The following is a 14,142-nucleotide window of genomic DNA, read 5'->3' as shown; positions in this document are numbered from 1 at the left end:
CCCGGGATTTGAGTCCCATTTCTGCTGTGTGGCCTTGGCAGAGCCCTTGCCTCTCTCTCTAAGCCTCAGGGCCATGCTTCCTATAAGGAGGGCAGGGGCCTCCGTTCAGGCCAGAGGGCCTCAAGTTCAGTCCCAGGCGTGAGGTTGCACACCCGCTTCCTCCTCCTGCCCTCCTCCCTCTCACTTTTCCTGGTCTCTGCAGCCCTGAGGATTCAGGCTTGGGAAGGAGGGGGGAAGTGAGGGCAGGCTTGGGGATGGAGTGAGAGGGTTTTCCTGGCTCTTCCTTTCTCTGCTCCAGGATGTCTGTGGCTGTGGCCAGCTGTCAAGGAGTAGGTTGGGAGCCCGTTCGTGGGGCCCGGGGCTGTCTGGGGAAGAGGATGAAGGGTACTGAGACTACTTCCAAGGTCTGAGCCCACCTGGGTAGAGAGGTAGCAGCTTGTTACCCTCAATAATGGGTTCATTCTTGGCCCTTGAGTTTGAATGACCCTGAGCAATGGAAAGTATTGCTTGTGAGGAGGCACTTTCTGAACTTTCAATCCTTAGAACTTTCCAGAGGGGTGGGAAGAGTAGAGAGAGGCTGAGGACTGCTGAAGGCCCACCTGGAATGAGACCTACCCAGGGCCACACTGCCAGCCATACCTGCCTCAGTTTCCCCATCAGGTAGCTAGCACTGACACCTTCCAGCTTGCACTCAGCCCTAACCTCTGCCTCTCTTCTCCCCTCACAGGCTCCCCCCTGCACAAGCAGGCCTCGGGCCCCTCCTCCGTGGCCACACCTGTCGCTGCTGAGAAGCCTGGCCCGAAGGCAGCTGAGGTGGGCGATGACTTCGTGGGGGACTTCGAGGTGGGCGAGCGGGTGTGGGTGAACGGTGTGAAGCCAGGAGTGGTGCAGTACCTGGGCGAGACACAGTTTGCGCCTGGCCAGTGGGCGGGCGTGGTGCTGGATGAGCCTGTGGGCAAGAACGACGGTGCCGTGGGCGGAGTGCGCTACTTCGAGTGCCCGGCCCTGCAGGGCATCTTCACGCGGCCCTCCAAGCTGACCCGGCAGCCCACTGCCGAGGGCTCGGGCAGTGACGCCCACTCTGTAGAGTCGCTGACTGCCCAGAACCTGTCGCTGCACTCCGGCACGGCCACACCCCCGCTGACCAGCCGCGTTATCCCACTTCGGGAGAGCGTGCTCAACAGCTCTGTCAAGACAGGCAACGAGTCAGGCTCCAACCTCTCGGACAGTGGTTCTGTGAAGCGGGGTGACAAGGACCTGCGCCTGGGAGACCGTGTACTGGTGAGTTCCTTTCCCCCACCGCTGTACTTCATGCGGGCAGGCTGGACCCGGGGGCTGGCAGGAAGGGGACTCTGGGGCTCAGGTGGGGTCCAAGCCGGGCCACCCGCTCCTTGTTAGAACCACACAGAGGCACCAGGGAGATGACAGAATCAGTGGGCTCTGCAGACCATAATTCCGTGACCCTAGGCAGGTGTCTGAACCTTTCTGAGCCTGTTCTCCCATTTATACAATGGGAATTTTAGTAGTACTTCCCTGATAAGTTGAAATGCATTAACCTGTGTGTTGCTTTTACATGTTGCTTACTGATACTTAGTAAGTGTTAGCTGTCATTGATAATATCCACTGACGTAGGCCACCATCGTGGTTGTGCCAGGCCTATCCTGGAAAAGGCCAGGGACCAGGGTACTCAAGACCCTTGGCTGAGGGTTGGGCGATTGGGTCAGACATCTAATAAACTACAATGGAGAGTGTTTGGTGTTACTGTGGAGGAGGGAATTGGGTTGCAGGAACCAAAGGGCTCTCTAGCTGAGTCTTCATATCAGGGGTCCCCTCTTCTCTGGTGCTCCCAGCAGTTGGGGCCAGGTTGGAAGGGGGCAGTGGCCCCCAAGTCCTTCAGAGTCTGGATTTACCCTTCTGTTGTATGAATGCAAGAGTATTTTCCTGGCACTTGCTGTGAACCAGAGCTGCGCTGGGAGTGGCAAGGTACACAGGACAAGGCCAAGCCAAATCCAGGGCCCGGGTGGCCAGATTGGCTCCAGGTTGACCCTGTCCTTCCAGAGCCCCGGTGTTGGGCAGGTGAGAATAAGCACGGATAGTCCCCGAAGGGTGCTGGGCAGGCTCTGAGGAGTTGGGGTGAGAGGGAGACCTGGAGACCACGGGAGAACACGCCACACCTCCCAGAAGAGCGTTGCTTGAATGTTGGAGATTCTGTCCCATGCCTGCCTGAGACAGAGTTTCCTGCACAGTTTGGAGCTGTGCTTTGGGCTGCAGGATCACCTCTCGTTCTCACAGTCTCCCACGGCAGCAAATGTTGCCTTTCACAGACTGAGGCCTGAGACTCACAGACCCAAGTCTCCCACAGCGCCCAGAGTAGAAGCGGCCAAGCTGGGCCCACAGGCTGGCTGCCCTGCCTTGGCCTTTCCCACCCTCTGCCCCTCCGCAGCCCCAGTACAAACACAGATAACCTGCCTGGCTAGTGCCTGAAACTCCTCCCGCACTGACCTGCTCTGTTCTGCCCAATGTCCTCTTCTAAACGCCCCCCTCCCCGGGTTCTCTCAAAGCTTGGCCTGGGCAAGTTTGGGGTCTTGCTCTAGACGAGCATTCATGGGTCCTGGGTGTCTGGGGTGGGGTTCCTGGCATGGGTGGGAGCAGAGAGGCAAAGTGACTTGTCCAAAGTCACATAGCTTTTTATACCATGCCAGGCAGATCTGAAACAGGACCCAGGTTCAGTGGGACCCTGGTACCCCAGGCCACCTCTAAATTTTCTTCTGCCTTGGGTAGCCCTCCACCACCTTTGGTCCTGGACACTTTCCAGGCCTGGGGAACATGTGGGGGGCTCTTGGCTGCCCTAAGACAGAGAGCTGCCATGCGTGTCCACCTTGGGGCCTGCAGGAGCCCCAGGGCGTGGTCCTGAAAGCCCATCTCAGGCGGTGGTCTGTCTGCATGGGTTTTTGGGAAGTTAGTTTCAGAGGCAGCAAGGCCTGGTGTGACAGACTCAGAGGCCAGTTACTCAGCCACCGGTTTAGGATTGAGGTGATGGAAGATAAGACATTCTGGGTTGGAATTACAGAGTAGCAGGAACCAAGAGGGCAGGTTGAGACTTGGTGACAGGAGGGCTTAGGAAGACACTCTCACCAGAGGGTCACTGACCGGTGAGAGCCAATGTAGACTCATAGACCGGCCAGCTGGGGCAGGAACCACCAGGCCCTGTTTGTTGTCTGGTTGAGGATGTTGAGGCTCAGAGAGGGCCAGTACTGGCTCAGAGTCACGCTGCAGGGCATGGGCAAGGCTGGAATGGGGACTCGGGGCTTCTGCCTACCAGCCCAGGAATATTCCCTATATCCTCCACCTTCAGTGTGTCCAGCAGTCTGAGTGGTGGAGTGGAAATGTCTTGGTCCCCTGCAGTTGACAGTACGGGGTATAGTTAGCAAGGAACAGAGAAAGCTGTCTCAGGAAGGAAGAGGCCTTGCTGGCTGCTGGTGGTTCTAAGAGGCGCCCAGGGCCAAAGCCCCAAGGAGACGGCTGTCAGCACCAGGTGGTAGGAGAGGTCTCTGACGCCCAAAGACGTCAGATGGTGGATGGGTTGCCATGGCATGTTGGGTTCTCCGGAAGTGGTTGCTGCGTGGGTCTGGGGTGCAGATGCTTGTTAGGGATTTTAGTGTCTGTGGAAGATGGACAGAAGTCAAACTACAGCGCAGACCAGACGGGCCTTAGCCGATCAGGGCGTGTGCTGGAGCGAGACTGTCAGTCACAGCACCCCATATGGAGCCCAGGTGTCTGGCCTTTCTGGCCCTGCCTTGCTCAGTCCCCCGGTGTCGCTGCCCCGGGAAGGGCATCATCTCCGGTGAGGGGGTCCTGCAGCAAAGGTCAGTCCTCGGGGATCAATGCAGGGCAGCAAGGCCTTCCTTGAAGAAGGATCTGTGTGGAGCATCTCCACACAGGTGAAGTCGCTGTTCTTTCACATACTGGCCACAGAGGCATCCTGTGAGGAATGGGCCAAGGAACCTTTTCAAGAACCGCCCGTACTGCGGGCACCCTCTCTCTGCACATCTGAAAGCTCCCAGCCAAGGCCAGGCCAGCCTCGCAGATAACCCAGGGTGCACCCGTCCACCAGGCAGTTTGCCCAGCCGATCCTTCCCCGCTGGGCTTCTGGGTTCTCCACAGGGCCGTGTCCCTCCAGGCTGGCCTGGTTAGATATGTGAACAGTGTCCTGAGAGATGGCTTCCCACTCAAGGGGAGAGGGGCCCCACGGTGGGGGGCCTGGGAGCTGAGCCCCGCTGGGGTTGAGGAGGCAGCAGAGTGAGGCCACCTGGACTCTTCTACTCGACTGCTCTGGACTTCAGCCCATCTAGGAATGGGGTGCGCTGCCCGCTGTAGTGAGTTTCAAATTCAGTTCCCCATGCCTGGCATATAGTCAGCCCTTATGAAGTGGTTGGAGTGGAGCAAGTTTTAATTAGGGAGCTGCTCTCTTTCAGACACACCTGGGGCATGCTTGGGGTGGCTGGCAAAGTAACAGTTAGTAAGCCATACCTGGATTCAGATAAACATGGTAGATAAACACATTTACTTTTACTCTCCCCTGAACTGCACTAGAAAGAAATGAAGGGATTTTTTAAAAAAAGGTATTGGCCCTGGCTGCTATAGCTCAGTTGGTTGGGCACCATCCTGTAAACCTAAAGATTGTGGGTTCGATTCCTGGTCAGAGAACATGCCTGAGCTGCGGGTTCTGTTCCCAGTTGGGTGCATAGGAGAGGCAACCATCAATGTTTCTCTCCCCCTTTCCTTCTCCCCCTTTCTTTCTCTCTAAAATCAATAAGCATGTCCTCCAGTGAGGGTAAAATAAATGAATAAATATTGGGTTGGCCAAGAAGTTCATTTTTCCCCCATAAGATGGCTCTAGTAGTGCTTAGTTGTAACTTCATTTGAAACAGTTTAGTTAGGTTGTGTTGTGGCAGCTGTCATGTCGGTGTACATTTAAAAAATTATCAAAACTGGTGAATTTTTGTGCAGTCATTTTAATATTGAAGATGGAAGAAAATATGCAGTGTTTTTGGTGTATCATGCTTTATTATTCCAAGAAAGGTAAAAACACAACTGAAGTGCAAAAAAAGACTTGTGCAGTGTGTGGAGAAGGTGCTGTGATTGATCAAACGTGTCAAAAGTGGTTTGTGAAGTTTTGTGCTGGCGATTTCTCACTGGACGATGCGCCACAGTTGGGTAGACCAGGGGAAGTTGATAGCGATCAAATTGAGACATTAATTGAGAACAATCAGTGCTATACCACCCGGGAGAAAGCCGACACACTCAAAATAACCAAACAAATAAGGTTATTGGTGAAAATGAAAAATGGGTCTTTTACGGGAAAAAAGCATATGCACTTTCTGGCCAACCCAATTAAAAAATAAATAAGGTATTGAATCCTCATGGACCAAGAAAGCAGGAGAGGAGAGGCAGCAGGGAGACCACACCCAGTGCTGTTGAGCCCGCAGACGTTGGGGAGGAAGCAGAGAAGCCGGCCAGGTTTCTCTCAGGAACCTCGAGGTCAGGAATCAGCCGCAGCATGGCATCTAGAAACGGGATTGATGTCAGGGCCAGAAACCGGAGAACCAGTCGGAAATACCTTTAGCTTCCCTGCCCCTTTTCATCCCTGCTCCCTTCTGCCCAATGACTGTCCCTCTGTCCCTCTAGCAGATGTCTGGGATGGACACTTTATCTCCTGAGAGGGTCAGAGAGTCTTTGCGTGGTGGAACCCCAGGCGTGCTAGCCTGAAAGTTGAGGATTGAATGAACGTTTCTATGCTGAAGGCTGAGCCCCTTTCCCTACCGGCCTCTCCCTCCCTCTGCTCCTGGGATGCTGGCTGCTTGGCCTCTGCCCCGCATGCTGGAGAGCAAGAGAAGCTTCTCTGGGAAGAACAGCTGGTCCTTTTTGAAACGAGAAGTAATGTACCCATTAAATCCTAGCAGAATACCGCTGAATCTGTGAATATGAATATTCAGCGGACAGAAGGGCTCTGGGGGATGAAAGATATGATTACAGACATGAGAAACTCACGGAAGTATCAGAGGGTATGCTGAAGGAAATCTCCCAGAGAACAGCCAGAATGTGCAGAACAGGAGAGAAGAATGTAACTATCAGAACATCTGTTCAGTAGATCGAACTTCGGTAATAGTGGTTGGAGCAAGGGGTCAGAGGAAAAGAAGGAGGGGAGTCACTCCAAGAAAAGCCCCCAGAATTGATAAGGGTTCCTTGGCTGAAAGGACCCATGGGAGCCCAGGGAAGGGGTGGGGAGAGGCCCACACTAATTGTAACACTGCACAACCCTGGGACACAGAGAGAGCCCTGCAGGTGTCCAGGTGGGCATACAGGCTTACGTAAAGGATTGGGACTCAGAATGGCTTTGACCTTCTGAACGGCAACACTGGATTCTTAGAACACGCAGAAGGAGCCTTGGAAGATCTGAAGGAAGAGATCCAGCAAAACTCTCGTTTACCAGTGAGCGTAGCAAGGGCATCGAAAGCAGGTGTTCATACCGCTTACAGATGAATGTTCACAGCAGCGCTGCTTGCAACACCCACAGGGGGAACTACCCAGGTGTCCATCAGCGGTTGAGTGGATGAAGAAATAGTGGGGGAATCCATACAAGGGAATATTGTTTGGCCGTAAAAAGGAACAGAGCACCGACACTGATAAACATGGATGCTGAACGAAAGAAGTCAGACACAGAGGTTACCTGTTGTTTGGTTCCACTTACGGGAAACGCTCAGAAGGCGCAAAGCCCCAAAGACAGCGGGATGGCGGGAGCTGGGCAGAGGCAGGCGGTGACCGCTGCTGGGCACGGCGTTTCTTCCTGGCGTGATGAAAGAGTTCTGAGGTCGGATTGCAGCAGTGGTTGTGAATGTAGCAAGAGCCACTGAACTGTACACTATAAAATGGTGAAGTTTATTTTATGTGAATCCCCCCCCCCAAAAAATGAGGATAGACCATTTTCAGTAATGCGAAGGCTCGTATATTTTATTTCCTCATGCACGTTTTCTTAGAAGACTGTGGAAGGATGTGTGTAAAATAAGTGAGTATCCTAGGAAAAATGGAGGACATAGGATCCAGGAAACGGGATCCAGTTGCAGGAGAGAGGCAGAGGGACCTCTCAGAGTGATGGTGGTGGAAGGCCCCAGTCCGTCGACAGCGAACTTGTCTTCAGAAAGAGCTGGGTGGGATTCCCAATGCCTCCGAACACCCTGGCGAACACCCTGGCCGGAGGGTTAGACTGTGGAAAGAGTTTGGGGCTGAGGTAAAGTCCATGGAAACTAGGCAAGCGAACGGTCCTAGAAGACAGCTGTTATCTGTAGGGTACAAGTTGTGCAGGAAGAGCAGGAAGTGCAGTCTGCCTGGGAGGCATGTTTACTTAGTCACAGCCCTGTAAACCCGGTCCGAGCAGATTAGGACATCTCCACGTGGAAGAAGACAGGCGGGTCGGAGAGGGGTGGAATGCAGTCATGATGGGGCGCTAACACCGCCCCTTCCTTGGTGGGACGTCAATGAATGGCACGCAGAATTGAAAAGGCAAGAAGGAGCAATAGAAGCAGGTCATTTAGAAGTATGGAGGTAAAATACCAAAAAGTTCAGCTTGAAGAGTTAAAGTTTTGCTTTTGGAGAAAGGTGGAGAAACTTCTAGGGCTTCTTAAGGTTTTGGAAGTACTTGACTTTCTATGTATAAATCATTTTAATTTTTAAAAAATAACTATTTTTGTAGTAATATTCATACTTACGAACCTGTCCTGTGAGTTTTCCACCTGTGGTAAAATGCACATTACCTAAAATTTACTTTCTTCACCATTAAGTGTACAGTCCAGTAGTGTTGAGTATATTCACACTGTCATGCAACCAACCGATCTGTAGATCTTTCTAAGTAAAACTGAAACTCTGTTCCCATTGAACTATAACTCTCTGTTTCCCTCGTCCTGCCAGCCCCTTTGAAGGCAACCACCCTTTGAACCATTTTTAAGAATAAAATTTGCCCTGGCTTCTGTGGCTCAGTGAACTGAGCATTGGCCTATGAACTGAAAGATCACTGGTTCGATTCCTGGTCAGGGCACATGCCTGAGGTGTGGGCCAATCCCCAGTTGGAGGCGTAGAAGAGGCAAACAGTCAATGTTTCTCTCACACATCAGTGTTTCCCTCCCTCTCTTTCTCCCTCCCTCCCCTCTTTCTAAGAAGAAATAAAATCTTTGAAAAAGAAAAAAAGAATAAAACTTACTGAGACACTGCACATGCAGCACTTAACCCTCTCAAACACCCTTTCTGCAGATGGAGATGCTGGAGCTCAGTTAAGTAACTTGCCCAAGCTCATGCAGCAGAGTTTGAATGCGGGCCCGTCTCCAAAGCTCTTGCATGGGGCAGCCCTGGGGAGTGCTGCTTACACCTGTGTCCCTCCTACCTGTCCTTAGGCCTTCCCCCTCCTCACTGCTGGCACCCCTCTCTCCTACACATGGGAAGGGAGGGATGGGGTGGGCCAGGCACCTGGGCTCCTGCACCATCTCTGCCTGTGCCCACTGTATCCCCTAGACCTGAGTCTCTCTGTGTGCCAACAGGTTGGCGGGACAAAGACTGGTGTGGTGCGGTACGTGGGGGAGACGGACTTTGCCAAGGGCGAGTGGTGTGGTGTGGAGCTGGACGAGCCTCTGGGGAAGAATGATGGGGCCGTGGCAGGCACCAGGTATGGTGGGCTTCCCCCAGGGGTGTGGGCGGGGCCTTCTCTTTGCCCGGGGTGGGGACTGGGGACAGGGATGGAGCAGCTGAGGGAGCCAGTGTTGAGTGTGCAGGTGGCTTTTGCAGACAGCACGGTATAGATGCTGCCTCTGTCCTTCTGTCACAGCAGCACAGGGGCCAGGTGCGGGGAATACCACCCCCCGTGGAGGCCAGAGAGACCATTGCTCAAGGCCACGTGGAGTCAGGGTGCAAGTGCTAGGAGAGGCAGTGATCTATGCCTTCTGGGGATTTCCTGAGTGACACAGGCAGTCACACAGTCAACTGTGCTCTGCAACCAAGGGTGGGCTCACAACTGGTTCCAGGTTCTATGCCATCTCTGATGAAAGGGCATTGACTGCTGGGAATGCCCCCAGAGACATCTTCACGCTGTGCCCGAAAGATCTCAGGCACGACTGCCTTGCAAGAGGGTCTAAGGCTGTGTCTGGGCCCATTTCCGTGGGGTGGGGCGGGTGGGGTGCAGTGATACGGTGGGTGAGCAGTGTCAGGGATGCGGGGCCAAGGCCAGGTGGCCTGTGTTCACGCACTGGCTGTCCCTGGGTTAGATTCTGTGGCCAGAGAGGCTGTGACGGCTCTGAGAAGGAAGGTGTATGAGGCTGGGGGGACGGCCCAAGCACAGGCCTTAGGGTGGGAAGAGAAGGGATGGGGAGGCAGTTTCAAGGTGAGTTGGAAACTGGATGGGCCCAGCCCCCTGGTGCTATGTAGAGTCCTTGAGCNGTCTGGGCCCATTTCCGTGGGGTGGGGTGGGTGGGGTGCAGTGATATGGTGGGTGAGCAGTGTCAGGGATGCGGGGCCAAGGCCAGGTGGCCTGTGTTCACGCACTGGCTGTCCCTGGGTTAGATTCTGTGGCCAGAGAGGCTGTGACAGCTCTGAGAAGGAAGGTGTATGAGGCTGGGGGGACGGCCCAAGCACAGGCCTTAGGGTGGGAAGAGAAGGGATGGGGAGGCAGTTTCAAGGTGAGTTGGAAACTGGATGGGCCCAGCCCCCTGGTGCTATGTAGAGTCCTTGAGCAGAGAGATTTCTAGAGAAGACCCCCTGAAGTTTCCACAACATTCTGCCTTCCTGTTTTCATGACAGATATTTCTCTCAACTTACTCGTGCTTTCTGACTTCAGGGGTGGGTTGGGTGGCAGCCTGCACCCCACCCCACAGTGTCTCCCTCAGGCTCTTGCCTCTCTATGGAGGGAGCTGCATGGGTGGTCCAAGGGCAGCCATGATAGTGGGGCTGCAGACATGGCTGGTGGCCCCTGCGTGTTGCGTGGAAACCAAACATAGTTGGCTTTGGAGCCCAGTAGGCTAGGGGGTCCAGTCCCAGCTTTGCCACTTGATGTGCTTTGTGACTGTGGGCAAGTTACTTAACCTCTCTGAGTCAAAGCCTCCTTCCTTGTCTGTGAAACGTAGATAACAGCAGAGTGGTTGGGGGCTTGTAATGAGCATTCACAAAAAGGGACCAGCACAGAGTTCAGTGATTGTTATTTCCAAACCTCCCCTCACCAAAAAAAAATGCCCAACGGCTATTCATGGCTGCAAAGCATCTCAGGTCCTGCTTATCGCTGTTCCCTTTCTGGGAGTCCCATCTATCGGTCTTTGGGTTTGGGTGAGCCTCTCTGCTGGGCTCTGAAGGGGTGGGGGGAGGCAGGCGAGGCCCCAGGCTGTGTGGCCATCGTGGCAGCGCGGGTCTCTCTTGCTTCCCCAGGTACTTCCAGTGCCCACCCAAGTTTGGTCTCTTTGCACCCATCCACAAGGTGATCCGCATCGGCTTCCCATCCACCAGCCCAGCCAAGGCCAAGAAGACCAAGCGTATGGCAATGGGTGTTTCAGCGCTGACCCACAGTCCCAGCAGCTCTTCCATCAGCTCCGTCAGCTCCGTGGCTTCCTCCGTGGGCGGCCGGCCCAGCCGCAGTGGCCTGGTGAGGGCGGGGCTGGGTGGGGCCTGGGCTATGTGTGGGGGTCGAAGACAGGGATCCAGGTGTCCCAATCTGTCCCTGTCTTGCACTAGCTCCAGGCATCCTCAGTTTGGAGTTTTTGAACAAGGATGAAAGTGTATATCTTTTAACAAAGGAAATTGTTCCATTTACATTATCATTATTTTTATATTACTGATTTGTCAGTAGCCTAAGCCCTTTCCTGGGAGTTAATCCTTAACAGGGTGATCCAGATGCAGGGCAGGAGGTTCAAAAAGGTGCCACATTCACCCTGGGTGAGGCAGAAGGGTGGGGCTGTGCCTCTGGGCAGAGAGCCTTCTACCCAAGCCCTCTAGGATGGAAGGTTCCTCCTGGCCCCGGGGAAGGAGCCCACCGTGAGTCCGAGCCCTAGCTGTGACCCTCCTGGGAGGGGTTGTTTCCTGAGTCTGAAATAGTAGCTTTCCCCTGCATGAGCAGCAGGGCACTGGCAGGAGGAGGGGCAGGACCCTGGGCGTCCAGGCACTTGGGCCCCCTGCCTGTGGCGGGGCTGTGGGATGGCGCTCGATCCCTGAGTCCTGCCTGTGCTCTGCCTTTCTGCAGCTCACGGAGACCTCCTCGCGCTATGCCCGCAAGATCTCGGGCACAACTGCCTTGCAAGAGGCCCTGAAGGAGAAGCAGCAGCACATTGAGCAGCTGCTGGCTGAACGGGACTTGGAGCGGGCTGAGGTGGCCAAGGCCACGAGTCACATCTGCGAGGTGGAGAAGGAAATCGCCCTGCTCAAGGCGCAGCACGAGCAGGTGGGTGGGCAGGCCGGCTGGCGGGCACCTGCAGGGTGCCAGCAGCCTCCTCAGGCCAGGTGTGTCGTCACTCACACCCAAGGCAGAGAACTTGTGTGTGCAGAGAAGACCCCTCCCTCCTCCCTCCCTCCTCCCGAATGTCCTTCCAGTGGATAGGTGCACGTACTTTAAGAACCTGGTATAGCCCTGGCTGGGTGGCTCCATTGGTTGGAGTGTGGTCCAGTACACCAAGAAAGTTGTGGGTTTGATCCTGGGTCAGGGCACATACCTAGGCTGGAGGTTTGATTCCCAGTCAGGGCACCTAATCCATGTTTCTCTGTCACATCACTGTTTCTCCATCTCCCACTTTCTCTCTCTCTCCCTTCCCCACACACTTCTTCTTTCTCTAAAATCAATAAATATATCACTGGGTGAGGATTAAAAAAAATAAAAGAACCTGTCTATCAGCTGTCTCCTGCTTTTTTCGAAGTCCTTAGTGTGAGCATTTTCTAGGTCGCAGCAACGTCTCCCCTGCGTGAACAGCTGCACTGCCATCTGCCACGGGCTGCGACCTTGTCAACTCCTGCTATTGTTTAAATTGTTTCCAATTTCTCACTTTTTCTAAATAATACTCTTGTGCACATTTTTTTTGTATACAACTGTCCACATTTCAAACTGTGCTTCCCAGCAGATGCTTGGGTTGGGTTTCAGAGCAGTAAGCCCTAGCTCGTAGCCTTGAGTCACCTGCCGTCACATATCTGCTCTTCCTTGATGTTTGTCACCTGCCCGAGAGACCCATCCAGGGCTCTTGTCTCCATTCGGGGCCAGTTCACCCCTCCCTTGAGTACTGGAATTAATAAAGCCAAGCTCACATGTGTGCCGTGTCAGAGGCCTTCACAAGATGACACGATTTAGGCCCTTGGAGGTGGGGGGAGGCGGCAGATGTTGGGGTACTGCGTATGGGAACAGGTCAATTTGAGGTTTCCACTGGGTGAGGCATTCAGCTGGGCCCACCTCACATCAGGCCCACATTCTGTATCCACCTTGGGCTGGTAGGGTTCCAGGCCCAACTCCTTGTCCCACCCCTGCTCCTTCCCACCCCTCCCTCAGGTCTGGGGACCTGGTCTCTAGTCCCCAGAAAAAGGCTGACCCTGTTTGGGCCCTTGCTCGGGGCCCAGTATGTTGCAGAAGCGGAGGAGAAGCTGCAGCGGGCCCGGCTGCTGGTGGAGAGTGTGCGGAAGGAGAAGGTGGACCTGTCCAACCAGCTGGAGGAGGAGAGAAGGTACGAGCTGCCCCTGCCCTGCTCCTGGGAGGACATTTTTGCTGAGCCTCCTTAAGGGTGACGAGGAAGAGCACAGGCTCAGGACCAGCAGGCCCAGGCCAAATCCTGCCTCCACCACGTACAGGCCGTGCCACCTGGACTAGTGACGTGAGCTGCGCAGGCCTCCGTCATCATCTGTAAAGCAGGGTGGTGATCCCCGTCTTCTACAAGCTGCTGCAAGGACTTACAAGATGATTCCAGTAAAGCGCCTAGCATGGCGCTGAGCACAGGGTGACACCACACTTCTTCCCACCAGTGGGGTTCACTGTTCCTGCCCCGCACAGCCTGGGCAGCCTATCATGAGGAGGATGCCTGGGGAGGGGTTGGCTCTCCTGCCCGGTGCCCCTGGGGAGACACACACGGTGAAGAAGACCCGGTGTGCCCACCGCCTTGAACGAGCTCAGGTCCGCAGAGCACCCCTCTGGGCCAGGTTCCGTGCCTGGAGCTCATAGCTACTGCCCAGAGGCTTTATTTCCATTCATGTGTCAAGAAACGGAGGCTTAGAGGAGCCGCAGCAGAAGGCTGCTGGAAACGCCTCGCACCTGGGTGTGAGCCCCATGCTGTGTGCTTTACCTCTTGTCTCAGTCTTACCCTTAGCCTAGGAGGCAGGTCGTGGTGCCTGTCCCCGATGAGGAACTGAGGCTCAGAGCTGGGAGGGGACCGGCCTGTTCATTGTGCCACTGATTCTTTCTGCAATGGCAGAGCGGCTAGTGGGGATGGGGTTCCCTGGCCTGGTTTGGTCCCAGGTCGCCTGGTGGGTCAGAGCTGACAGGACAGGGTTTCCCTTGGCCCAGGAGCCTCTCTTTGTCTCCTGGCTGACACAGATTTCTGCGCCTTCCTCCCCTTCCCCGTGCAGCCGGCGCCTTCCACCCTCTGCTCCTCTGCCTCTATGGGTGGTTTCAGGGCTTTCCGCCAGGTGTGTGCTCCACAGGCTGTCATTGCTGTCTGACCAGGGAGGGGTGGGCTTGTTTCTCTCTGCCTGAGGTGCTCCTCAGGCCCCCCACCAACATCTGGTTCCTATGGTAACATGCCTGATGCCAACAAACACAAAAACATATTTTTAAAACACTGTGGGAGTTGTGTTCAGAAAGGGCCTGGGTACAAGTCCCAATATTATATTATACTTGCTGGGTGACCTTGGGCAGGTTTCTTGCCCATTCTGAGCCTCAGTTTTCCTCATTTGGATGCCAGGAGCTGTCAGGAGGCCCCAGTAAGAGCAGCTTTGTGAGCTGTGTTGTACCTGTGTCTCTCCTGTGGTGTTTGGGCACGTGGGTGGGTGAATGGCTCCCCTGAGGGTGGCCCCCTCCACATCAGGGAGCAGTGGAGATTGGGACTCTGGCCCCTAATTTTGAGGCGTGTGGCTGAGTGTGGAGTCAGC

At 54.7% G+C, this 14,142-nt stretch overlaps 1 protein-coding gene across 4 annotated transcripts in view; it reads left to right on the top strand.

Annotated features, from left to right (window-relative positions):
* The window catches only part of CLIP2 (CAP-Gly domain containing linker protein 2), a 72,635-nt gene that overhangs the window by 35,128 nt on the left and 23,365 nt on the right, over positions 1-14,142 (top strand). For all 4 annotated transcript variants that reach the window (XM_037054736.1, XM_037054735.1, XM_037054734.1 and 1 more), the window contains 5 exons: positions 728-1,281; positions 8,589-8,713; positions 10,459-10,672; positions 11,267-11,464; positions 12,622-12,725. In XM_037054736.1, the coding sequence (XP_036910631.1) occupies positions 728-1,281; positions 8,589-8,713; positions 10,459-10,672; positions 11,267-11,464; positions 12,622-12,725 (1,195 nt within the window). The remainder of the gene's footprint in view (positions 1-727; positions 1,282-8,588; positions 8,714-10,458; positions 10,673-11,266; positions 11,465-12,621; positions 12,726-14,142) is intronic.

The sequence above is a fragment of the Sturnira hondurensis genome, unplaced genomic scaffold (genome assembly GCF_014824575.4).
Source record: "Sturnira hondurensis isolate 20B ecotype Veracruz unplaced genomic scaffold, ASM1482457v3 Scaffold0008380, whole genome shotgun sequence".
In the NCBI taxonomy this organism is placed as follows: Eukaryota; Metazoa; Chordata; class Mammalia; order Chiroptera; family Phyllostomidae; genus Sturnira; species Sturnira hondurensis.
The sequence above is the reverse complement of the archived record's forward strand: the minus strand, read 5'-3'. Positions and strand labels throughout refer to the sequence as shown.